At 39.4% G+C, this 27,078-nt stretch overlaps 1 protein-coding gene across 1 annotated transcript in view; it reads left to right on the top strand.

Annotated features, from left to right (window-relative positions):
- The window catches only part of THSD7B (thrombospondin type 1 domain containing 7B), a gene marked incomplete at its 3' end in the record, with an annotated part of 763,972 nt that overhangs the window by 247,494 nt on the left and 489,400 nt on the right, over nt 1-27,078 (top strand). The window contains exon 5 of the mRNA XM_082841629.1: nt 17,079-17,234. Coding sequence (XP_082697755.1) covers nt 17,079-17,234 — 156 coding nt within the window. The remainder of the gene's footprint in view (nt 1-17,078; nt 17,235-27,078) is intronic.

Here is a 27,078-nt window from a genome sequence, read left to right on the forward strand (position 1 = left end):
AGCATCCGGACTTCTGGGAAATGTGTTCTATTTCCCTGAATCAAACAGAAACTGTAAAGGTATTGGGCTATTGATGTGCACCTTTATCCAGCAAGCTCTAAGAAGAATTTATTAAGGGTAGAGAAACAAATATGTAACAGATTGGCTTCTCCTGCAGAAGTTTTTGAGATGTGAAATTTTAAATGATTCTGCCAAATTGTTGGTTGGTAGAGCTAATATCTTGGAAATTCTACTCCAGACAATGAAAGGTTTGTACGTATAACTTGCCACCTATGAATCTCAAGGTAACAAACTTTAAAAAAAAATAAAAGATTTTATTGTGGGCATTTTCAGATGTACATGAAAGTGAGATAATAGTTATTACACTTTGATAAAATGGAATTATGTGGAAAGAAATACTGAACTGAGAATGAAGTAAATAGAATTCTAATTCTGTCTGTACCACTGATGATGATACTTAGCCTTAGGCAGAGGGGTTACTCAATTCTGGCTTCAATTTATCCTTTTATAAATGAAAGATGATAGAATGTATTCATTCTCACCTCATAGGTATATTAAATACTAGTGGGAAATACAAATGAAAAAAGTTAGTTACATTCGGAAGAAAATTTGTTTATATGTAATTATCTTTTTCTAGTTGCCTGTATAGTCTCCTTTCCCTGAAATAGAATTGATTGGAGACACTACAGGTACATCATTTCCCCAAAATTCTACACCTGCAATTTTCTTTTTTCTAGTTAGGACATACTATGAAATTGGTCAGACTCATTTCGTATTCTTTAGACTGGATAAAGCTTGAAACCACATCTATCGTTTTTAAGACTGATAACTTCATTTAAATAGACTATGTAGTTATTTGTTGATTTAAGAGTACTCTTCCACATTTATGTGTTTAGGCTATGAGAAACTATTATTTGAAGCAAGAGTTAAAGAATTGGAATCTTGGAACTAATTGAGTGGAAAATTAGGTAACATTTAAGCAGTAATTATCAACAAACCTGGTGATACGAATGGCCTATGGTACTTGTCAAATGTATATGTTTCTCAGCTCCTCCCCTGTCATTCTGCTTCAGTGGGTCTAGAAATTTGTAAATTTTTAAAGTGATAAAACAGGTGATTCTTATACAGGAGGAAGGTTAGGGAACTTTGACACAATTTAATATTTTTATCCTAAATATGCAAATTGAGACCTGCAGTAGTTGAACTTGCCTGATCCTCAGCGTTGGTTCGTTGCAGACCTAAGGGTAAGCCCAGTGCCTTAGACTTCTGTTCATTGCCCACTTTTTTCACCTGTTACCCTGGCCTAAAAGTTAATGTGCTTACAAAATATGCACCATCTCTACTAACTTACACTGATTTTTGTCTTCACACTCACTAGTCTAATACTTTCTTTCCAGCTAAATGTGGCAACTGTTCAAGTTCTAGGGTCTGGAAAGCAGCCCCAGGAATTACAGAGCTCCTGTAAGGACTTGTTCCAATGATAACTCTGGACGTCGAGGCTCAGCGTGGAGTCTGCAGCTTTAGCATCGAAGCTTTGAGTGATTTGCTAACCCTAATTGTTTTTCAGCTAGGATTTTATGGGTTTCTGTTTCCTGGTTATTCTTACATCTTATAGAAGCTACGTGGCTTTTCTTTATGACCCTGCAGAAGACTTCTATTGTGATAATACTGTGTCAAAGATCTTTGAAAATCTGTAACCTGTTATAAAGATGAAGATGACTATCTTTGTACTCAGTTTCCAAATGGCTCGAGGTAGACTTAAAGCTTAAAAGATATGGTGGCTATAGACCAGGCATCAGTCTATGAATCTTAATTTAGTAAGACTTCATCTGGCTTTCTCTTTTATTCTTAGTAGGGGGGGAAGCCTTAGACAGTATAATTTAGACCCTGTTGTCACAAGTAAATGTGTTTTGTTCTTTTTATGTCAGAAAGAAGGCTTCTTAAAGGAGCTTTATTTTCTTTTTCTTCCCATCCTATTTTGAACATTATATAATACTTATAAACTCAGCTTTCCACAGCAGTTTCCTCATTCCATTTATAATTACAAACATTTTTTACCTCTCTGTTGACCATTTTTATCATGGGGTGGGGAACTTATGAAATAGATCTGAGTGCCTCATGATCATTTCCAAATGAGAATATGGGTGAGCATTTTGGGGGAAATGTAGGACTTGAAAGAAATTTTTATTCAGGTGTACTTGATATTTGATGTTAGAGGACATACCGGAATATGTTTTGATGTTTATCCAGAGGATTGTTGAGGCCAGGGGGTGGGGGTGGGGGTGGGGGTGGGGGGCGGGGGGGGGGAGAAAAGGAGGTCCTTCATAACTCAAGTAAGAGCCGCCTTGGGAGGGGGTAGCATTGGAGAGATAGAGGAGAGAGCAAGGAACTGGGGGATGGAACTGACAGGTGGGTGAGGCCCATGACTAATTGTGGATATGGGCAGGTGAGGTTGATTTCAAGGGCCTGGATGAGACAGTCACTGAAAAGACACATGTTGCACGGCTGATTCCTTCACATATTTTAACCGTATATGTAGCTTTACCCTACTTTCTCAAAGGGTTGCCCTGTATCATCATTTATAATCTCCATAATTACTAGACTCCCCACTCCTACTCAAACCCACCTCCGTTTTCAGAGAAGCCATGTACACATCTGTCCTCGGAAATGTTTCCTTTTAATTGGAGAGTATTAGAATAGACCAGGAAACTTTATTACTTGTGTTCATGTAACATAGTAGCAATACATTTATTAACTGCCTAATATTAAGTGACTGTCTCTCAGCTCTAGACTAACCCTTCTCTCTTTATGTAGGTGAAGGCTAGAAGTCGAAGTATAACCTTAGCAGGGTGGTCGTGACCATTCCTGTTATCTTTACTAACTGAGATAGTGGAATCATAGTGTTTGCAGTTTGAAAGGGGCTGGGTTGATTGTCTGGTGCAGACCCTTCTCTGACACGGTGAATTCCTTTTGAAGCGTCCCTCAGTGTAGTTTGAGATTGCATGCTAGTGATAACTAATTTATTACTATATAAACTTCCAGTTATTGCATAGACTTCTCTTATGTTGAATTGCTTCTTGTTAATTTCCATCCATTTCTCCCAGCTCTGTGCTTAGGAGCTACGTAAAATTGATCTATTTTGTACGTGAAAACCCTTCAGAATGTAAAGCTAGCCACACTAAACTCCCTACATTTTTTCTCTCTATACCAAACATTCCCATCTTCAACTTTATCTTCAAGGGTCATATTTTCATATTCTTTCATCATAAAGGATGCTTAATGAACTCTAATCATTTCATAATGAAGCATGATTTCCTTTCTGTGTGGTTACTTGTCTCTTAAAAATAAGCCTTTGAATTTGGCCTGGGATTATTATCACACTGAATACCCTGTGAAATCTACCCTCTTTCCCTGTTCAGAATTGGTTTGTTTTCTCCCTCCACTTCCGTGTCTAAAATTTCTTATGTAGTAAGGCCCTAAATAATTTATCTTAAAGCAGCCTAAAGGGACAGAGTTCCCTGGGTGAAGGTGGGGAGTATAGGAATTTTAATGGGTCATCTAGTTATGTGGAGTCTGAAAAATGGGGCCCCAGTGTCTTTCTCTAACAGCGTAAAAGGGGATTCCCCTCCCTGCCATGCAGACAATATGGAAGGCTGACTGGTTTTCCCTCTGGAATAGTGCTTCTCAGATGTTAATGAACGTGCAGATTACCTGGCGATCTTTTAAAATGCAGATCATGAGTCAGTAGGTCTGGGCTGGGATTGGGATCCTGCGTTTCTAAGCTCCCAGGAGATGCCTGTGCTTTTGCTCCATGGACCACACTTAGAACAGCACTGTCCTTTCGAAGTCTAATGTGAGTCACAAGTAGGAGTCACACAGTAATTTTTCCAGGAATCGCATTAAAAAATTCAAAAAGGAAAAAAAGTCAAAAGAAATAGGTGAAATTAATTTTAGGAATATACTTTGTCTAGCTTAACATATCTAAAACATTATTATTTCAACATGGAATCAGTATAACAATAACTGAGATATCTTAAAATTACTATTATTAAATTATTTTTTGTATTAAATGTTGTAGGTATTTTGTACTTATAGCACATCTCTTGGATTAGCCACTTTTCAAGTGCTCATTAATTACACGTGGCTATGTGGCTTCTGGGTGCCATATTGGATCGTACAGCTCAAGGTATAGAGAGTTGGATATCTCAGAACCTGGGAATAATACAAATAGCTAGTATTTGTTGATGCTTGCTTTGTACATGACACTGCTATGAGACGTAAGTGCTATATAAATGCTTTAGATGAGTCATTATTATTCCCCATTATACCTATAAGAAAGAAGGCTCTACGCTGGCAGTAACTAGCCTAAAGTCACAACGGCAGGGCCAGGATTTGATCTAGAGTCTGACTCTGGAGCCTGTGTTCTTAACCACTGCTCCAGGGCAGGGAGCCCTCTGAGGGAAGCAAGTCCTCAAGAAATGGGAGCAGTGGGCCTGGCGTTTGGGAAGGAAAGGCCAGGCAAGATGGTTCCCTGTGATGGGGTGTGGCCACTAAACTCTGACACTGAGGTGCAAATTGCTTTTTATGGATGGATGTAGTTTCCCTATGGTATCCTTAAGCCTTTGGTGGTGTTGGTTAACTTACAGGTTAGTAACAGAGGCTGCCTGTTGACCGTGCCTGTGGGGATTAAGGTTGCTGGAGGAGTAAGGGGGATTTTGGACCTACACCTGCAGTGGTGGAACCAAGGCCACAGAGGCACCTGGGTCAACTGGCCCAGTGGTCCAGAGGGGAAGTGGGATCTGCCCCAGGAAGTGATCTTGCACTCTGGGGGAATCCTCAGACCCATTCCCAGGGCCAGGCCTTCCAAAGCTCTGTGGGGTGAGGGCTTGGATGTTTTGGTTTGCAAACCAAAGGGAAACAGCAAACCTGTGGGCCCTTCTCTCCCATCTCAGCAGTGGTTGAGGCATTGGTTCTATAAGTTCCATGTATTCCGGGCTGTAATTTACCTGGAGCAGGAGGTTAATTTTATTTTGAGAAGCTACAGGATCTCTTTGTCTACTTTAGATTTTTGATCCCTTCTTAACCAAGATGTTTCTACCTTTTTCACCTGGAGACAAGGATTTCAGTAATTACAGCAACAATGCTAATTCGAAAGGTGCCTAAAAGGGCAGGCTCTGGACTCAGAATGTTGTGTTCAGACTCAGTCCATGTCCCCTGCAAGCTGTGTGACCTGGACAAAGTCACTTATTACCCTCTAGGAACCTGTTTTCTCCAAGCCTAAAATAAGACCAATTAATAATAGCTCTGTTTACACAGGGCTGTTATAAGCATCGTATAAAACAGTAAACATAAAATGCTTATTAGCTCAGTACCTGGCACTGAGAAAAGTAAATGTTAACTCTTAAACTATCATTGCTATTCTTCCCCTTATGTCTCATTATTCTATTTGCCAAGCTGAAAAGTCATCCAGTCATTTTTTTCTTTTTACCGTAAAACTTTTAAAGTGCCCCTTGCCCTCTTTTGCATTCTTTAGCATTTTTACAGGCCCAATTTATTCCAAGCTTTAGCCCTTATAACATTATTATAATGCCATGCTAAACTCACTAACATATGGTCTTGGCTGTGTTTCCTTCTTTTTAAATGTGTGCAAGCCTTTACAATGTGTGCTCATCGGAGAGTTCCCATGCAGCCCCACAAGCCCCCTTGGAGCTTTATTCTGTCAAATCCTCCATGGTGTTCTTGTAATTTGGGGGGGGGGGGTCAGAATTCCTTTCAGGGTGAGCCTACACCATAAAATGTACTCCATCTTATGAGATTTAGCCCACGGCTTTTGGAACTTTCATTTCTGAATTCTGGGTGCGAGTCTAGCTCAGCTCCTGCGTCTGTCACCAACTCTTAAGGAACTTGAAGGGAAGCCAGGGTGCAGCAGGACCATCCATGGCTGGTTCCCAATTGACCCATCTCCGTCTTGGAACAAGGCTCAGTCTCTGAACGCAGTCTCCAAATAGAGCTCCGATGAAACAATGATTTAATGAGAAATGGATGCTTTCCTGAAGATTTGGAGGAAGAAAAAAATGAAGAGACATATCCTACATCGTACTCTTCAACTCAGTAGCATTTTTCATTGGGCCATTAGGCACAGTGTTCTGCCTCAATTTTATCCTCCAAATTCTTATTCTCTGGTGGCTTCTTTATCTTTTTTCTTCTTTAAACTCATACCCTCCTCCTCCTTCTCCTTCTTCTCCTTCTTCAGGACAATTCACTTCTTATTATGTTAACCATACTATATTTAGCCAATCAAAAGTTTGAGGGTTAGAAAAATAGTGTCTATATACTGCCACTAAATAGGACTATAGGGGACAGAATCTCAGTTAATCCCATTCAGATTGCTTTCTGCCAGTGCTCTTGTCATGTCTACACTGCCAAAGATAGCCTCTCATTTGTCAGACTTTGTTCTGGGGTAGCAGCTCCTTTCCCTACTTTCTTTACAACTTCCACTATGAATGTACTGTCAATAGATTCTTCTAGAAGTTCTGCTTTTGGTTGAATGAGATTTTCATAAAATATTTGAGCAGTTAAAATTCTCATTTTACCATAGGGGCTTCCCTGGTGGCGCAGTGGTTGAGAGTCCGCCTGCCGATGCAGGGGACACGGGTTCGTGCCCCGGTCCGGGAGGATCCCACATGCCGCGGAGCGGCTGGGCCCGTGAGCCATGGCCGCTGAGGCTGCATGTCCGGAGCCTGTGCTCCGCAACGGGAGAGGCCACAACAGTGAGAGGCCCACGTACCGCAAAAAAAAAAGATATACAAACATTAAAAAAGAAAAATTGTTGCGTGCAGCTGTATCTCATTTTATGATATAAAGACATCTATATTACTTTGGAAAATTCAGTTCACCCTCCCTTTTAAAAATACGTAGGAATACTTTCAGAATTAATGTTTATTTGTATTTAAATAAGCTATGAGTACATCCACACTGCTTTTAATATAAAATCATCTAATTGTGTTTTTAAATTAAATAATTATCTCATTATTTTTGTTGCTTTTTCTCTCAAATTAAGACTTCATAGAAAGCAACTGTAATATTTTAAAACATAAATCACTGTCTTTTTGATATTATAACCTGTTTTGCTCTGATGATACATTTAAATGTACAAAAAATTGGAGTATGCAACTTCTCAAGACAGCTTTTTAATAACTTGACTACTGTCTAAACAAAAGACAAAATTTGTAAAATTCTACAGCATTTCAGCTGTTTTAAATGTCTGTATTCTCTGTATGCATCAGAATTCTGCCAGAGAATAACATATCGTATTAGTTAATGTATTAACTCCTGTTTATTGCAAAAAAAAATTCAGCATGTAGATTCAAAACAAGCAAAACACAGGTACTGAGAAGCACTGTAGTCAAATTAAAAAGATAGATTCCAACCTACAGCCATGAAAATGTGCACTGAATTCAAGAATTTCAGAGCCTTGAGCTGGAAGAGTCTAACATGGTGAAGAAAAGGGAAAACCAGAATCACACTGACCGGGTTCAGGTCCTGCCTCTGCTTTTGCTAATTATAGAAGCTGGGGCAGAATTTTAAAATTTCAATTGTCGCACTGGAAACTGGAGATACTAGTAGTGCTTGTCTCATAGAATATTTTGCTAATTGAACCAGAGTATACTTGTAGACTGCTTAGTCTACAAACTTAAGGTCAATTATGTGGTCTAGTCCATGCATTCCCAAAGGAGATGATATTGCCCCCAAAGGGACAAAAAAAGGTTCTTGGGGTGAAAAAAATCTTACACTTTTTACATATAAAGTGTATGTGTATAAAACTTACTTACACACAGTATATTTGTGGTGTGAAAATGTTATAGGGGAAAAAGGGAAAATAAGGGAAAAAATGTTTACAAATGCTCCTTGGGGAGGAGATAACACAACAAAGGTGAGAAACATTGGATAGTCTCTTTATTTTACAGAAGATCAATTGCTAAACAATTTGCCCAATTTACACAGGTAGTGGTAGACTTTCAGTTTAATGGATTTTAATGATAGTATTGATATTTGGCCAACTGGCTTTTCAAAATCATACTCAATAAATTATTCAGAACATTGACTCCCCGACCTGCTAATCATAAAGATTTTCGAAGATATAAGTCCTTACTGCACTCTCTGCTACCCCCTTTCCAGTCCTGACCCAGTTCTTCTGAGTTGGATCTACCTTAGACCCCACTGGTTTATCCAAGTGGGAAGCTACTACTTTATAATATTGGCCTTGACATAGTGAAGAGCTATAGAAAGTAGGACTTGTAATGTATGAATAGGCCTGGGAGGAAAAGAACTTTCAACCAGTTTTGCAATGCAGGGGTTTTGGTTTGTAATTTTTGTGTTACTTCTAAAAATGTATAATGCAATTTCTCGTACAAAAGAGTGAACTATTCTGCATTTAAAAATGTTTTAGGCGGTGTCTCGTTCCCCTCACTACTTAGGAACCTGGTGAATCCCATGAGCCTTCCTTTGAAGTCAAATTAACTTGTTCAGTCTAAAACAATTTGCAAATTTAAAGCAGTGTGTGCTAACAAGGCTGTCAGGTACAGTGAGCCCTTTTCTTTCCCTTCCTTTAAAAACAGGATGGTGCGCATATTTGTTTTAGAGAGCAATAGTTCTTTCTTGGCTCTCTTAAATAATCACCACGTATTTCCCCTTTTGTGGCCCCTTAGTAATGGCTTTAAGCTTTGGAGTTTGTGATGTTCTTGGAGGACTGTGTCACCTCAGAGAACATGGATTTCCCCTTCTCGTTACCATTATTTAAAATTTCCATTGAGTTATTCCCGGGTTGAAACATCCACCTTCTATATCCACCTAAATCAGACCTTCTAAATCAGATGAAGGCCCTTCTTGCTGATGGAGTAACAGGGCATCCTGTGACCGGTACTGAAGTCTGGGAGACTTAGGTCTGCTTTCTTTTGCCACCTTCTGACCTTTCTTACCAGATCTTCCTGTTTCGTTTCCCTTTCCCTGTCCCTGCTCTCTGACACATTTCTATCTCAACCACATTTTTGGTTTTTTTTTTTTTTTTTTTTTTGTATTTTTAAAATATCCTTTTTCTTTCCAATTCTTGCCCAGTGGACTTAGGGATGTTTTGCGGTCACCTCTGTTTTTCCTCAGTTGATGGGTTGGATATGGTTGATAAGGAAAAAGAATTGGGCTAGTGATGCTATGTGTACCCAGTGGAGGGTCAGCTTTACAGCCCTCCTTCTCCAAGTTCCAAGCTGCCTTAATGGCTTCTTTGGTCATCCTTTGCTCTTTAAGAAAATCTAGGGGTGGGCTGCTTATTGTGAACTCATGGTAATAACTTAGGAATGACTTTAATCTTAAATTTTATTTTTTATAAATGTATTTATTTATTTTTATTTTATTTTTGGCTGCATTGGGTCTTCGTTGCTGCGCACGGGCTTTCTCTAGTTGCAGTGAGTGGGGGCTACTCTTTGTTGTGGTGCACAGGCTTCTCTTTGCTGTGGCTTCTCTTGTTGCGGAGCATGGGCTCTAGGTGCGTGGGCTTTAGTAGTTGTGGCACGCGGGCTCAGTAGTTGTGGCTTGCGGGCTCTAGAGCGCAGGCTCAGTAGTTGTGGCGCATGGGCTTAGTTGCTCCCCAGCATGTGGGATCTTCCCTGACCAGGGCTCAAACCCATGTCCCCTGCATCGGCAGGCGGATTCTTAACCACTGTGCTACCAGGGAAGTCCCTTTAATCTTAAATTTTAAGATGAAAATAATCATTATAATTTAGTTTCATCCTCTCCATCAAACTTTTAGGAATTTTTTTTTTTTTTTTTTTTGCGGTACGTGGGCCTCTCACCGTTGTGGCCTCTCCCGTTGCGGAGCACAGGCTCCGGACGCGCAGGCTCAGCGGCCATGGCTCACGGGCCCAGCCGCTCCGCGGCATGTGGGATCTTCCCGGACCGGGGCTCGAACCCGTGTCCCCTGCATCGGCAGGCGGACTCTCAACCACTGCGCCACCAGCGAAGCCCCAGTAATAATTTTAAGTACGTTTCAGAATCACATCAGAAACACCCACCTTGCTCCTCATTTTCCTCTAAAACACCTACCTTTCCTGAGGTTTGGCCTTTAATACTGATACTTTTAAACCTATTTTTTTCATTTTATTTCTCTTTAAGAATTTTTTAGAAGGGGACATAGTGTTCACTTATTCATTTTCCTAATTAATTATTACTAGTCTGAGAAACGATCAGAAAGAAATTTTCAAAAGAAGATGTGGTATGTATGTACAATGGAATATTAGTCATAAAAAAGAATAAAATAATGCCATTTGGAGTGACATGGATGGATCTAGTGATTGTCATACTGAGTGAAGTAAGCTAGAGAAAGACAAATATCATATGATATCACTTATATGTGGAATCTATAAAAATGGTACAAATGAACTTATTTACAAAACAGAAACAGAATCACATCTGTAGAAAGCAAACGTATGGTTACCAAGGGGGAAAGGAGGCGGGGGAAGGAAAAACTGGGAGATTGGGATTGACATATACACACTACTATATATAAAATAGATAACTAATAAGAACCTACTAATAAGTAGAGCACAGGGAACTCTACTCAGTACTCTGTAATGACTAGATTGGAAAAGAATCTATAAAAGAGTGAAGATATATATGTGTGCGTTTAACTGATTCACTTTGCTGTACAGCAGAAACTAACACGACATTCTAAATCAAATATACTCCAATAAAATTAATTAAAAATAGAGGAACAGAGGAGAGAATATATCATAAAGAAATTTATGAATATAGGTCTGAAGGCTACTGTATTTCTCCCCTAATTTTGTAATTGTTGGATATTGATCTAATTACTTTCTAAAACTGAATACATCATTTATTTTGTCCATTTTTATTCTGAATATTGTTTTCCATCTTTACTTATCATGTTGTTACTCTGTAGCATTAAGAAAATCACTAGTTGGTAGGTATTTTCTAATTCACTATGTGAAATGAATGAAATTTGGAAAATTTTTTGACATGTGGCCAAATTTCACATAATTTCCGCGATTAGAAATGATTATTTTTAGATATTATATTTATGGTACATACATCCTCCTGCCAAACTGTATCGCACAGTACTTTGCCAAGAGAGTTACAATATGGCTAAAATTAAGCTTTATTAGATATAATAGGATGAGATGGGATTTAATTCTTTAAGCTGCCTATAAGTGCTAGAAGACATATTTGCTATTATTCTAACCACGAAGTTAAAAGAATGATGTATTATTTTGCAAATCCCAGTGGCAAAAGGCAATTGAAATAATACATGAAGCTTCTTTAAGGAAAATAGCTTTCTGGTTAAAACTGTAATATTATTTATCTTTCCCCTTCAACCGTTTGACTCCTTCAGTTTGTAGAAACCTATTTATTTCAGCAGTTAGGTGGATTGAATTTCTGCCAAGTCAGTATGCTCCCTAAATGAATATGCCAGAGGCAATACTGTTTCTCAAACACCATTTAGAAAGCAGCATTTTTACATAAGTAGGCTCTTTCATTATTTTTGAATTAACTCTGAGCAATTGCTGTTTATATTATGATTTCCTGGACACCCTGTGGAACGAGGGGGTTCTGAGTTTTGAGTGAGAATTCCCTTTGGGATTGACAGGGCCTGCGTTTGATTTGGAAAATTGAAGTGACTATAGCTTTTTGGTCTAAGTTCTTGGTGAAGGCTGATGTCTTTCTGCAAATCAAATATCTTATGTAAAATCTACTGAAGATGGAATGCAGGGGTCAGGTACGCCTGAGAGAGAAAGCAGGCAAAATCATCCGGGTTTTAAGAGTTCCCAGGAAGCAGCATCACCTTTGCTTTCTTTTCATCTCTACCTCCCTGAAAGTACTGGAAAAAAATCAATATGTTTGACTAACTTCTTGCCCATGATCAAGATCCTTCTTTCTGTTCTGAGGGAAAGCTGAGTTCCATTATGCCATGGCAGAATTACCTGAAACACTCGCTAAATTGCTAAAGACTCATTTGATGTTTCATCTGATAACAGACATATTAAAAAACAAGAAAATGCCATTGGCTCCTGTGATAACACTTTTTACTCTAAGCAAACATTACTCATTTTTTAAATAAAATACAGAGGGTACCTAGTTATTAATTATAATTAACTAATTATGATGATGATGATGATGCAATTTCCATTTAATTTCTTTTTGAGGCATTAAATGACATTGAAGTTTAGATCTTACAAAATGGCCAGCAGTAGGGGTGGGGGGGTAGTATACTCCTATTGAATCTTTGTCAACTTATTTCTGTGTTGATTCAAATTAGTTTGGATCAGAGCTTGATTTAGTTTCAGAGAAGGAGATGTGAAGGCACTCAGTGTTCTTTACAGTGGTGGTCACATGCTAATGATAACAACAGGCATTTTTCTTCTTAATTACAAATCATTTCGATTGAATTTGTAAGTTCATCTAAAATCACTTTGTCCTTAAGGAAAATCATGAACTATGCACATTGCTAGAATTAAGAACAGTTTTTTCTTTAACATTAAATGTATCAACTCCAGCATATTCCCAGCCCCTTTGTTAATTAGCATTCTGTTCATGGAGTAATTCATTATTTAAGGTGACTTTGCAGTCATTAGTAGCAGACTTGCACATTTCTTGTAAGGCAGGTCAATTTAATAATATCTTATTGCAAATGAAAAATTCCAGGTTAGGCGCCGAAATATTCAAAGCGTTAATGACTACTGCATACGTACAATCACTTATCAGCCTGTAATATATTCCCTAGCTTTAGAAAGCTACTGCTATGTAGTGATCTCAGTTGACCTGAGTTAAAAGTTACTTTGTCTCTTTAACACTTTGTGGCCATGAGAGGTCTTTATAGGGGCTAACATTGCAGCCTACAAAACCTAAATAGCCTATAAAACCTTGGGTAATTGCTTACCTCTTCAGGCAATTGGTCAACACAGGAATGGCAGAAGGTGTCAACGTGACATGGTCTAAGGCAGCTGGAGAAAGTTGGACCAGCATAGACCTTCGCTGAATAGGTACACTGATTGCAGCAGGGATCCATTGCATTAGAGCAGACAGTTATTAGCAAATAGAAATAAAGTTGTTTCAGTCAGTATATCTAGAGAAAGGATTTCAGGTGACTAGAAAAGCAGCTTCTCTTCCCACAGACATCATGGCTGGAGTTTGGTCAAGAAGAATTGAGGGCTCAGTAGAGAGTAAACTACCCAGACCATCCAATCTGAGGTGGTTCAGGTATGGCCCCTACCCCACCCACCTCCCAGGATAATTTTATTACATCATGAACAGCTACAAATAAAAGAACAGCTGTTTAAAGTGGAGCACATTTTGGTCTCACTACCTCCTGCTTCGTCAGGGAGGTGTGGGATGGAGCTTGAAGGAGTATTGACGTGGCAATAAAGTAGGAGAGGAATTTGGATTTTGTTTAAAGGGTTAAACAGCCTGCAACCTTCATGAATATCTTGGATCTGTCGTGTCACTGGTTGCCTCCATTGTGGTCACTGCGATTCATAAACAAAATATGCTTGGTACGAATGACCTCATCTATTCTGTCTGATGCCTTCATTCCATGGCAGGAAAACCAAGAGGAACAGGTGGAGGTGAGTCAGCCACCAGGGACAAGGCTCAGGTCTTGCTCTGCCTTGGACTGGCTGAGTGAACTTGGAGAAACCACCTAAGGTCTTTGGAATTCAGTTTTTCAGTAAAATTGCTGAATTAAACTAAATTAGCTCTAAAGCTCCCCTTCTAGCTCTAAGAGTCAATAGGCGTAGCGATATCCTGTGTTCAGTTTTCTTGGGGAGTTGACTACCTAAGTGATCTGAAGCTGGTAAGTGCTTCGTGACTTACTCATGATTTATTTCTAGAACAAACGTATCCCAGGGGGCTGAAATAGAGAAAAGTTGACCCAAGCCCATTGATTCAATGCCTAAATGAAGCATCTTAGACATGTCCCTGAGACTGGAAGAATTTATTGACATGGATTAAGATCTACTGTCTTTCAAAGCAGCAGGTGCTGAAGAGGCATGAGTGCTCTGACAAATGGCCTCACTCCCACCCCTGGGCCTCCAATTATGTCGCTTAGTAGCCTCCAGGGAAATCCCCCCATTCCTCACCAGCATATCATGTCTCTCCCTAATTTCATATCTTAGTACCATTAGCCCTAATGTCAAACAGTCAGTTGATTGACAGTTAAGTATTTATCAAAGGGGACCTTAGGGGACTTAACCCCTCACCTCCCAATAGTCATCAACAGCCCTCCAAAAATAAGCCAAATAAACATAATATCTGTAAAAACATTGTCTTGGACACATGCAGCTTCATGTCAAGTTCCCCAGTCTCTTTCCAACTGCACTACCAACCCTAAGGCTTAACTGCCTTCTGGACAGTTAAGCCATTCTGGCGCTTCTAACGAGATGTAGTTCAGACCTGCTGTGAGCCTAGGTATTGCGCTGGTGCATTGACCAGTTTCAACTGCAGGGTCCAACCTCAAGTTCAGAGATTGCGGCAGCAAGTGTCTGCTGGGTCTTGGAGCTGAGACGTTTGGGGTACCTTCTCAGCATTGATCGTCAGGCACTTAAGTTCTGTCTGGTGTTACGGGGAGACAGCCATGGCAAAGGAAAGAGAAGCAGCAATAATGGCTTTCTAGTCTTATTGTTGAGGCCATGGACTCATGAATGCTTAGTAGCAACTCACATTGAAAAAGAGGCTACATGAGGACAAGTGACCTTGTCTGTTTCACGACAAATCTAGCTTCAGCACCTAACACAGTGTTTACTCATGGTAAGTACTTAGCAATGTAGGGTGAATGACCGATGATGAGGCCACATAGAGCAGTGGTTCACAGCACAGATTCTGGAACCAGACCACCTTGTTCCAAATCCTGGCTCCACTGCTTGCTAATTGGGAATGTGAGCAAGTGAGTAAGGTGTGTCTCAGTTTCCCCATTTTAAAGTAGGAATAATAATAGTATATATCTCAAAGTTATGCAGGATAAATGAACTGATGTTTATAAACAGTGCCTGGCATGCACTATAAGTGTTTATTAAACAGCCAGAGTAATCAGTTTACATGCCCCCACGTCCCTTTCCATCATTACTCAGGTTTTGTTTTTGGAACTAAAGTTTGAGTTTGTGAGAACACATGCTAACCAAACATGGGTCTGGACCGAAACACACTTCTGCCTTAAGACCTCTGACTATGCAGCTTTCTATGCATACAATACTCTAAAGCATCTCTTTCCATCAATCTTGTTAAAATGCTACTTGACGTACCCTTCTCGACTGAGAGTTCCTTGAAAGCAGACACCATCCAATAGGGCCTAATTTAAACGGGTACTCAGTGGTTTTGGAATGAATGCATGATGTACTCAGTGAATGGCTGCTTATTGGTCTTTTACTCACTCTTGGGGAAGGAATTGCAAACTCCTCCCCCATCTCACAGGTTCTTCTTTACCCATGGTCCATCAGTGTCATATGTACATGCAGTCCTGGTCACTCCAACCTCCCCACCCAGCTGTTGTTATCTTCAGCACAATCTCTGATCATCACCTCTCCTCAGCCTTCCCAGGAAACCCCTTTACTTTCCCCCAATATCTGCTCTCTCTTCCCTGGCCTGTCTCTTCCACATGGCTTGACATTTGACATGAACGTTAGTAATCTTGCTTTGTTCCTGTCTTTTATTTTAAGTCAGGTCAAATCCTTTTGGTAAACTGTAAAAGAATTCGTGGCAAACAAACCGTTATTATCATTTTCCTTTGCGACCTTTTGTTTTTCCCATTCACCCTCATAGATACCTCAAGCCGCTCCACTTCTTTCCCCGACGGTTAAACCATCTTCATGACAGTATTTTTTTGATTTTGCTCTTGCTTTGGTTTACATTCAGAGTTCTGCTGGTCACAGCTGTGATTTAGTTCGATCTGTATCTGATTCAATTCACAGCTCATGTAAAGAGTGAGGAAGTAAAGTAGATGGGGTGATTTACCTCCCTATTGTCTCATACCAGTCTCCATCTCTGAAGCACTTCTGATCTGCTTAACAGATGGAAGTGACATATAGGAAATATTTCAATCATAGTACAAGGCAACCCGTAAGATAAAACCGTCTGGTCTTAAACCGTTGGCTCACAAACTCTGAATTGCTCCGAAACCCGCTTAGTGTGGGATCACTCTGTGCAAGTGTAGTCAGGCATTTGGCTGTTCTTTTATTGGGTCATTTTGGGATGTTTGCTCTCCTAGCTCCTATTATGTTATAATCTCCATGAGAATCAGGAGCCCATCTTCTTCTTCATCTGTGTATTTTCATGATTCTCAGCATGGGTCTGCACAGAGAGGACACTTGATGAGCACCACTGATGCACAGATGATTACTGCCTCCTGCCTTGACCCAGTTCTGGGCATCCTCCGGGCGCAGGTGCATACCAGGAAGGGCTGGAAGGTTCCTAGTTGGCATTTCCTGTGGCTCCGCAGACACTCCTTGTGCCTCTGGGTAGGCTTTCTAATGAAACTGACTTCCAGGGACTAATTCTGCCACTGCAGATCCTGATTTTTCTTCTTCTTCTAAAAACCATTTTTCCTCCATGTCTGCGAGAGGTCCACCCCTCAGGGGAGTAAGAGCAGTAGATTGGTTATGCTAAACACCCCACCTCGGGTTTCAGTTTTGAATTTTTCACAACAACCCAGTCATCTGTATAGTTGAGATAGACTCATCTTGGAACTTCACAAAGCCACTTAATTTCTTTAAACTTCATAACTCTAGATAATAATCTAGGTTTCCAGTCCTCTTGGATTCCCAGGGAATACTCTGTCGAACAGGAAACTCAAATGAGTGCCCTTTGTCACTGTCTTTCCTTGCCTTTCCTCACCCTACATGCTAATAATGTGCAGCTAAGTAGTACATATTGGAAGAGTGTTGATAGTTTGTATGCATATAATCTGTTTAACCATAAAGCTGATGTGAGTAAGGCAGGCACACAAATAAAGATGGAAAAAATTCTAGGGATGTTCAGAGAATGTGACTCGGGCCATTTTTTTTTTTTTTCCATCCATGCAGTCTCTAGACCCGTGGAAAAGACATTATGTTTGGGACCTGCCCCTTCAGCTTCTCAGCTCTGCAATATCCCTTGCTCTACAGACTGTGTAGTATCTTCCTGGTCAGCCTGGGGCTTGTGCGTCCATGAAAACTGCCACGATCCTCAGGGAAGAAAAGGTGAGTGCTTTGTTTGTATGTGGTTCATTTCCTTCTAGTGCATGCCATTTATTCTGGTCACTAAATAGCCCCTTAAGTCTGCTTAGGACAATCTTTGTTTGTAAAATGTAGATAAGCAGCTCAAGTCTGACAGCATTCAGTTATTAAGGAAGCATTGGAGACATTTCTGTGGGCACAGAATCCTACCTTGGTTGACCTTTCAATTAGGCTCGTAGCTGGTGAAGTGACTATTACTGAAAACTGGTATAATTTAACCCTGCAAGATATTGGGTCCTGACCAAAATGTCCATAAGACACACCAAAATGTCCTTCATATTTGGTCCCGTCCAAAACATCCATGAGCATATTCATCCCATGCCACATGATTTGATTAGGACCAAATTTCAAGGAGCTTTTGCCATGTACCAAATGTCTTATGGACATTTTGGACTGGATCAAATATCTGCTAACCATAAATTAATGATTTTTTTATATGTAATGGTTATACTGTAGAAATTAGATACGATTTCTGTAATCATATCAAGAAACAATGGTTTTGCATATCTATTTATTATTTTCAGATTCCCAAAGGCTGAATCACATACTGAATTTGATGTTATAGTTCAAATTTTCATGAGGGGCATTTATGCGTGTTGTTTTCTATTGATGTTGTCCTCAGGCTTAAAGCGAAATCTTCAACCTTTGTGTGCTTGTTTATATTTGTTACGCTATGAGACTAGATATCAATTACAGGAAAAAAACTGTAAAATATACAAACACATGGAGGCTAAACAATACACTACTAAATAACCAAGAGATCACTGAAGAAATCAAAGAGAAATCAAAAAATACCTAGAAACAAATGACAATGAAAACATGATGACCCAAAACCTACGGGATGCAGCAAAAGCAGTTCTAAGAGAGAAGTTTATAGCAATAAATGCTACCTTAAGAAACAAGAAAAATCTCAAATAAACAACCTAACCTTACACCTAAAGCAATTAGAGAAAGAAGAACCAAAAAAAAAAAAAAAAAAACAAAACCCAAAGTTAGCAGAAGGAAAGAAATCATACAAATCAGATCAGAAATAAATGAAAAGGAAATGAAGGAAACCATAGCTAAGATCAATAAAACTAAAAGCTGGTTCTTTGAGAAGATAAACAAAATTGATAAACCATTAGCCAGACTCATCAAGAAGAAAAGGGAGAAGACTCATATCAATAGAATTAGAAATGAAAAAGGAGAAGTAACAACTGACACTGCAGAAATACAAAAGATCATGAGAGATTACTATAAGCAACTCTATGCCAATAAAATGGACAAGCTGGAAGAAGTGGACAAATTCTTAGAAAAGCACAACCTTCTGAGACTGAACCAGGAGGAAATAGAAAATATAAACAGACAAATCACAAGCACTGAAATTGAAACTGTGATTAAAAATCTTTCAACAGGGTTTCCTTGGTGGCGCAGTGGTTGAGAGTCTGCCTGCCAATGCAGGGGACGCGGGTTCGTGCCCCGGTCTGGGAAGATCCCACATGCCGCGGCTGGGCCTGTGAGCCATGGCCACTGAGCCTGCGCGTCTGGAGCCTGTGCTCCGCAATGGGAGAGGCCACAACAGTGAGAGGCCCGCGTACTGCAAAAAAAAAAAAAAAAAAAAAAAAAAAAAAATCTTTCAACAAACAAAAGCCCAGGACCAGATGGCTTCACAGGCGAACTCTTTCAAACATTTAGAGAAGAGCTAACACCTATCCTCCTCAAACTCTTCCAGAATATAGCAGAGGGAGGAATACTCCCAAACGCATTCTACAAGGCCGCCATCACTCCGATACTAAAACCACACAAAGAGGTCACAAAAAAAGAAAACTACAGGCCAAAATCTTTGATGAACATAGATGCAAAAATTCTCAACAAAATACTAGCGAACAAAATCCAACAGCACATTAAAAGGATCATACAACATGATCAAGTGGGGTTTATCCCAGGAATGCAAGGATTCTTCGATATATGCAAATCAATCAATGTGATACACCATATTAACAAACCATATGATAAACTTAAAAGATGCAGAAAAAGCTTTCAACAAAATTCAACACCCATTTATGATAAAAACCCTCCAGAAAGTAGGCATTGAGGGAGCCTACCTCAACATAATAAAGGCCATATATGACAAACCCACATCCAGCATCGTTCTCAATGGTGAAAAACTGGAACCATTTCCTCTAAGATCAGGAACAAGACAAGGTTGTCCACTGTCACCACTGTTATTCAACATAGTTTTGGAAGTTTTAGCCACACAATCAGAGAAGAAAAAGAAACAAAAGGAATCCAAATCGGAAAAGAGGAAGTAATACTGTTGCTGTTTGCAGATAACATGCTACTATACATAGAGAATCCTAAAGATGCTCCCAGAAAACTACTAGAGCTAATCAATGAATTTGGTAAAGTTGCAGGATACAAAATTAATGCACAGAAATCTCTTGCATTCCTATACACTAATGATGAAAATTCTGAAAGAGAAATTAAGGAAACCCTCCCATTTACCATTGCAACAAAAAGAATAAAATACCTAGGAATAAACGTACCTAAGGAAACAAAAGACCTGTATGCAGAAAACTGTGAGACACTGATGAAAGAAATTAAAGGTGATACAAACATATGGAGATTTATACCATGTTCTCAGATTGGAAGAATCAACATTTTGAAATTACTTATACTACCCAAAGCAATCTACAGATTCAATGCAATCCCTATCAAACTACTACTGGCATTTTTCACAGAAATAGAACAAAACATTTCACAATTTGTATGGAAACACAAAAGACCCCGAATAACCAAAGCAATCTTGAGAAAGAAAAACGGAGCTGGAGGAATCAGGCTCCCTGACTTCAGACCATACTACCAAGCTATAGTAATCAAGACAGTATGGTACTGGCACAAAAACAGAAATATAGATCAATGGAACAGGATAGAAAGCCCAGAGATAAACCCACACACATAAGGTCACCTTACCCTTGATAAAGGAGGAAAGAATATACAGGGGAGAAAAGACAGCCTCTTCAATAAGTGGTGCTGGGAAAACTGGACAGCTACATGTAAAAGAATAAAGGTAGAACACTCCCTAACACCATACACAAAAAAACCCCTCAAAATGCATTAAAGACCTAAATGTAAGGCCAGACATTATAAAACTCTTAGAGGAAAACATAGGCAGAACACTCTATGACATAAATTACAGCAAGATCCTTTTTGACCCACCTCCTAGTGAAATGGAAATAAAAGCAAAAATAAACAAATGGGACCTAATGAGACTTAAAAGCTTTTGCACAGCAAGGGAAACCATAAACAAGACCAAAAGACAACCCTAAGAATGGGAGAAAATATTTGCAAACGAAGCAACTGACAAAGGATTAATCTCCAAAATAGACAAGCAGATCATGGAGCTCAATATCAAAATAAGAAACAACCCAATCCAAAAATCGGCAGAAGACCTAAATAGACATTTCTCCAAAGAAGATATATAGATTGCCAACAAACACATGAAAGGATGCTCAACATCATTAATCATTAGAGAAATGCAAATCAGATCTACAGTGAGGTATCACCTCACACCAGTCAGAATGGCCATCATCAAAAAATCTACAAACAATAAATGGGTGTGGAGAAAAGGGAACCCTCTTGCACTCTTGGTGGGAATGTAAATTGATACAGCCACTATGGAGAACAGTATGGAGGTTCCTTAAAAAACTACAAATACAACTACCATACTACCCAACAATCCCACTACTGGGCATATACCCTGAGGAAACCATAATTCAAAAAGAGTCATGTACCACAATGTTCACTGCAGCACTATTTACAATAGCCAGGACATGGAAGCAACCTAAGTGTTCATCAACAGATGAATGGATAAAGAAGATGTGGCACATATATACAATGGAATATTACTCAGCCATAAAAAGAAACAAATTGAGTTATTTTTCGTGAGGTGGATGGACCTAGAGTCTGTCATACAGAGTGAAGTAAGTCAGAAAGAGAAAAACAAATACCGTATGCTAACACATATATATGGAATCTAAAAAATATATATAAGGTTCTGAAGAACCTACGGGGTTCAGGACAGGAATAAAGAGGCAGAAGTAGAGAATGGACTTGAGGACATGGGGAGGGGGAAGGGTAAGCTGGGATGAAGTGAGAGCGTGGCATGGACATATATACACTACCAGATGTAAAATAGATAGCCAGTGGGAAGCAGCCGCATAGCACAGGGAGATCAGCTCGGTGCTGTGTTTACACTTAGAGGGGTGGGTTAGGGATGGTGGGAGGGAGATGTGGGGATATAGGTATATGTATAGCTGATTCACTTTGTTATACCACAGAAACTAACACAACATTGTAAAGCGATTATACTCCAATAAAGATGTTAAGAAAAACCCCACAAAACTCTTCAGTGGCCAAGAGACAGATACAATGGATAAAATAAAGAAATTTAAATAATCAAAAAAAAAACATTTTTAAAGAAAAGAAAAGAAAAGAAGCCCTTGATGGGCACTGTAGTGAAAAAAAAAATATATATATATATACATACACTCCAGAAAAGATGTTAAAAAAAATTTATAGGTCTGTGCAGTCCTGTTTTCTTTGGTTTGCTGTTATATACACATCTGCGTCTTCAAATGTACATTTTTAGTGGCATCTTGACTTCTCTTTTATTGATCCTTTTTTTTTTTTTTGATCCTTCTGTTTTTCTTGATACTGTGTTCCTTAGTGGCAGCGCTAAAAGGAAATATTCATTTTACTTAGAGAAATGAGATCCAAGGACATTCCACAAGTTAGGTTGTGTTTGCTAAGCACTAATCCCTCCAGTTATCCCACGGAAAAGAAGAGCACATGGCCAAGTGCTTGGTGCTGCGATACTGATGCTCTCAGCTTAATTCTACCTCCATTTGAAAACTCACGTTTCAGCACTCCCCAGAGGGCTCACAGGCACACATGGGCACGCCCAGGTTCACACACCCACGTCCCTTGGCTTTTCTCTTTATTCTGTCTCTTTTGTTCTAAGGTAGAAGAGGAGTATGTGTATTGCATCTAGGACAGAAAGACTAAATTTAAGTCTTTTGTCAAACAATAGAAATCTGAATCTCAATAGAATATGGGGGTCTATTGGAAAGCTCACGCTACTCCTGTTTTAGACATGTAACCAGAATGCCCCCCAAGCCTCTTTAGCTTATAGGTACAAATAATTGCCCATTAATTCTAACACTCACGATTTGTTGTCTTGTGGTCCACACGTGTATAACTGGACTACGCAAGTCTCTTGTAGTTGTATGTGAGGCTCCCCAGGGTGACTTACCTGTTATTAGCACCAGTCCTCTTATGTTTGATGTGTGTGTCTCTGTTTTAAGGTCTCTGTCTAGAACATCATTTGAGGCTGGACTTAGGCTCCCGCAGCCAGTGTGGCCATGGCTGTCCCTGCTGGCACAAAGTTACTGCATTGAATGTTGCCTTCTTTTGCTTTCAAAGCTGGAGAACCCACACCAGGCCAAGTGGGCCCTATATTCATTGGGACACTTTTGGCTATAAGTGACAGAAGCCCAATTCCAACTGGTATAAGCCAAAATAAGGGAACTTATTAGCTCATCTAGCTAAAAATAGAAGGGGAGGTAGGGTGGCATCCCAAAGTATCAAGAGGTCAACAGAGCACAGTTTCATTCTTTATCTTCCTCTTTATAATCTTCTGTTTCTACAATCTTCTATTCTTTTTTCCTTCTATTTATAATCTATTTCTCCATCTCTTGCTTCTACTTTTCCCTTTATTAGTTTCAGTTTAAGGCATGTCCTCTCCGTGGAGCAAAGACCAGGCATTCATTTTCTTTCTTTTCTTTTTTTCAACCACTAAACTTTTATTGTATATCCTTCTTGTTGGTAGATTTAGTTTTGGTTAATGCATGCCTTTGAGTGATTATTGGTGTCCTTGACAGATGGATAACAAGGCAACAACAAAATTCTGTAACTGTTTGAGGCACTCTGATTTGAAACATCTATTTCTTAGAATTTGTTAACAAAAATTCAAGTATTAGATGTTGTTCTAAATCCCTTCAGTGATATAAATAATTGTCTTTTATTGCTTAAGAGGCAGTATTACATTCGAACCTTATTTTATGCAGTTGATGTTTGAGTTAAAACAAAACAAAAAATTAGACAGCCCTATATCATCCTAATTATCTAAGCTCAATCTGTAAAATCCATTTATGATTTTACTGGGGCAGACTGTAAAAATCTCTCAATTTCATAGAAACTTTCAGAGGTCAGTTAACATCAACATGGTCTGCAGATCACAAATTAGAGAATAAAGATAAAAATTTTGTTTCCTTGATTCTTAGATCCATTCTTTTCACACGCTTTGGTTTCTAGATCTAATTGTGTCACAAAATCAATGAGCACATTTTATGTGGAGGTTTTTTCTTTCTCTAGAGCATTGTAATAAAATCAACATAACATCTTATAAAGGATGATATCTTATTTTTATGGGTAATTAATTTTTATCATCTTTACTGAGATATAACTGACGTATAACATTGTGTTATTTTAAGGTACACAACGCGATGATTTGATATATATATGATGATTTGATATATAATCATATATATATATATATATATATATATATATATGATTACTGCGGTGAGTTTAGTTAACTTATCCATCACCTCACAGAGTTACCTTTTTTTTGTGGTAAGGACTTTTAATATTTTTCTCTCTCTGTACCCTTGTGTTCATTGACACATTACTCACAATAGTCAACATATGGAACCAGATAAAATGCCCAAAGACAGATTAATGGATAAAGAAAATGTTATATATGTATATATCTCACATATATATATTTATATCATATATGTAGAAAGTATATATATATATATATATATATATATATGAATATTTTTCAGCCATAAAAATAGAAGGAAATCCTACCATTTGTGACAATATTGAGGAAGCTTGAGGGCATTATACGAAGTGGAATACGTCAGACAGAGAGAGACAAATACTGTATAATCTCACTTTTATGTAGATTCTAAAAAACCCAAACTCATAGTCATAGAGAGTAGAATGGTGGTCGCCAGGGGCTAGGTGGTGGGAAAAATGGGGAGATGTTGATCAAAGTGTACAGACTTCCAGTTGCAAGATGAATAAGCTCTTAGGATCTAATGTACAGCGTCCAATGTATAGCATGGTTAACAATACTGTATTTATACTTAAAAGTTGCTAAGAGATTAAATCTTAAAAGTTCTCACCACGCATACACATATAAGGTAATTTTAATTTTCGATGGTAAATAAAGTAGCAAGAAGTGTCTTCCTTAATAATTTCAGGAAGAGTCCTGGAATTGAATCTCACTGGCTTCTTTGTGTCTCGCGTTCCTCTCTGTCCCAAACGCTCTGATTGCGGGATGTGGGGCTGAACCAGCCAGGTCCTAGGCATGTGGCCACCACTGGAGGGACAACTCCATCCAAGCCTCACAAGCTGAGAGTGGGGCAGGAGCAACTCCCTTAAGGAAATAGGAGGTCCTGATCCTGCAAGAAGATAGAAGCAATGCAGGGGTCAAACGTAATAGATGTTTATTAAATGCTTTGTCCCCTTTGTTCTGGCCCATAGAGTCTCTGTAACAATTCAGAAAATGCTCCTTTTTCCCAATCCTGTGTTGCAGTTTTGGTCACTCGAGCCAACTTTTCACAAAACCCTTTGTGAAAAACTGCACTTTCAACTTTTATTTCTGTCTTCCTCTTCCACGTAACTCAGAACAGGTCCATGGAACTCATCTGGGAAACTCACAACATTCTGACCCTTTCATTCACCCCATTTTCCCAAGATGCTTTTATGCCAAATTACTTCATCATTGGCTTCTCTCCCTCTCTTGCATAAGTCAACTCTGACAAAGGCACCCTGGTGCATCGTTCATTAGACTTCACCTGTTGTGGGTTAAATTGTGTCCTCCAAAAAGATATGTTCAATACCAACCCCTTGGACATGTGAATATGCCCTTATTTGGAAATAGGGTTATTGCGAACGTAATCAGGTTGAGACGAGGTTGTATTGGATTGGGCTAGGCCCTATTCTGATGACTGATGTCCTTATACAAAGAGGAAAATCTGCACACAGAGCTACACACAGAGGAGAGTGCCTTATGAAGATACAAAGACACAGAAGACAAGGAGAAGGCCATGTGAAGACAGAGGCAGACATTAGAGTGAGGCTTCTATAGGCCAATAACTACTAGAAGCTAGGAGAGAGGCATGAAGACAGTCCTTCCCTAGAGCATTCAGAGGGAGCATGGCTCCACTGACACCTTGATCTGGGGCTTCTAGCCTCCAGAATTATGCGGCAGGTTTCTGTGGTTTTACGTTACTCAGTTTGTGGTACTTTGTTTTGGTCACCCAAGGAAACTAATATACTGCCCAACTTTGTATCAGCATTTAGTTTCAGCAAGGATCTAACACTTCCTAAAATGTCAAAACTAAAGTGTGGAGAAGTAAAGAAATTATCCTAAATCCCACAGTGATTTAATAATGGCCAGGCCAGCCCTAAGAACTTGTGTTCCTGTCTTCTCCGTCCACTGTTCCTTCTAACACTGGCTTCCTTAATGATTTCCTCCGTAAGTCTAAAGAAGTTTGGATCAAGGCACAAGTCCAACACTGAGGTTAGCAGAGAAGCCCTCTGCCCAGAGGCCAGTGGGAACCATTATCCATGAGAGCCAATCACTGAGCCTGATGTAGGAGATATGGCGTGAGGCATGGGATTCACCTTAGCTCCAGTATATCATCTTTGGAGAGAGAGCAAAAGTAGATTGCAGTTGTATGAGAAGGGGAGGGTATTCCAGGAACAGCTGGAGAGCACCAGGTATCTGGGATGCGTGTTTTTTGCCTTCAACAATAAATTTTTCAAAGAAGGGCTTAGCCTTTGGGGCTTGAAGGAAAGGGTAGAGACAGTAGAACTTCTTTATCTGAAGGTGGTAGTTTTGCCAGCCACCTGCAGAGTTTAGGGGCATGTTGGGATTGCTGAGAATTGCTGAGGCTACGTGACCTGCCCTAGGAACTAAGTAATCACAGACGGGAGAGAGTATAAGCTGCAGTGATTGTTATTCAGGTCTGGGAGTTTGTAGTTTTATAAATGTCTCCCTAGAGTAGAGAGAAGTTTTATTTGTAAGGTCTTACTAAAACCTGCCAGGACCACCTGCCTGTCATCCCTCTTGGGAAGAATAAAAAATAGAGTTCTCCCTCCAGGGAAATGATTCTGTACCTACAAGGAGTCCAAGCATGTTATGACGAGGCTAAATCATCTTGTTTTTTCCATTGACTCGTGAGCATGAGTTCCAGGATCCTCTCAATCTAGGTCTGTCCCATGGTCCTACCGTGGGTTCTTCCAGAGTCTCTGACTGTCACAAACTCAATGTAGTTGAGGATTCCACGGAGGCTGGAGTACGCTGGTTAATGCATTAAACATCACACAACTCTGGGATATAACTGAACTGTTTAGTTTCATATTTGAATTGCCTACCCTAAAGAAATGCAGTGAACCTCCTAGCAGCAGTCTAGGATAGTCATATTTTCCTGGATACTTTATACTCCTCTTATGTATGGGTGGTGGAGGATTTGAGGAGGAAAAACAAGCAAACCACCATGGCAAGAAATAAATGTGTAAAGTTGGCGGTAATGACTTTTTCTCCTCACTCGTCTTTTTTCCAGTCACATGTTATTGCTTTGGTGTGGTCCCTTTTGTTCACATTTTAAAAAATACAGTAGACGAGGACGGGAAAGCATGAAATGTTTTATTATCTAATAGAAGAAATTAGTTACTATAGAAATTATCT

Source organism: Leucopleurus acutus (assembly GCF_964270905.1).
Source record: "Leucopleurus acutus genome assembly, chromosome: 6".
Classification (NCBI taxonomy): Eukaryota; Metazoa; Chordata; class Mammalia; order Artiodactyla; family Delphinidae; genus Leucopleurus; species Leucopleurus acutus.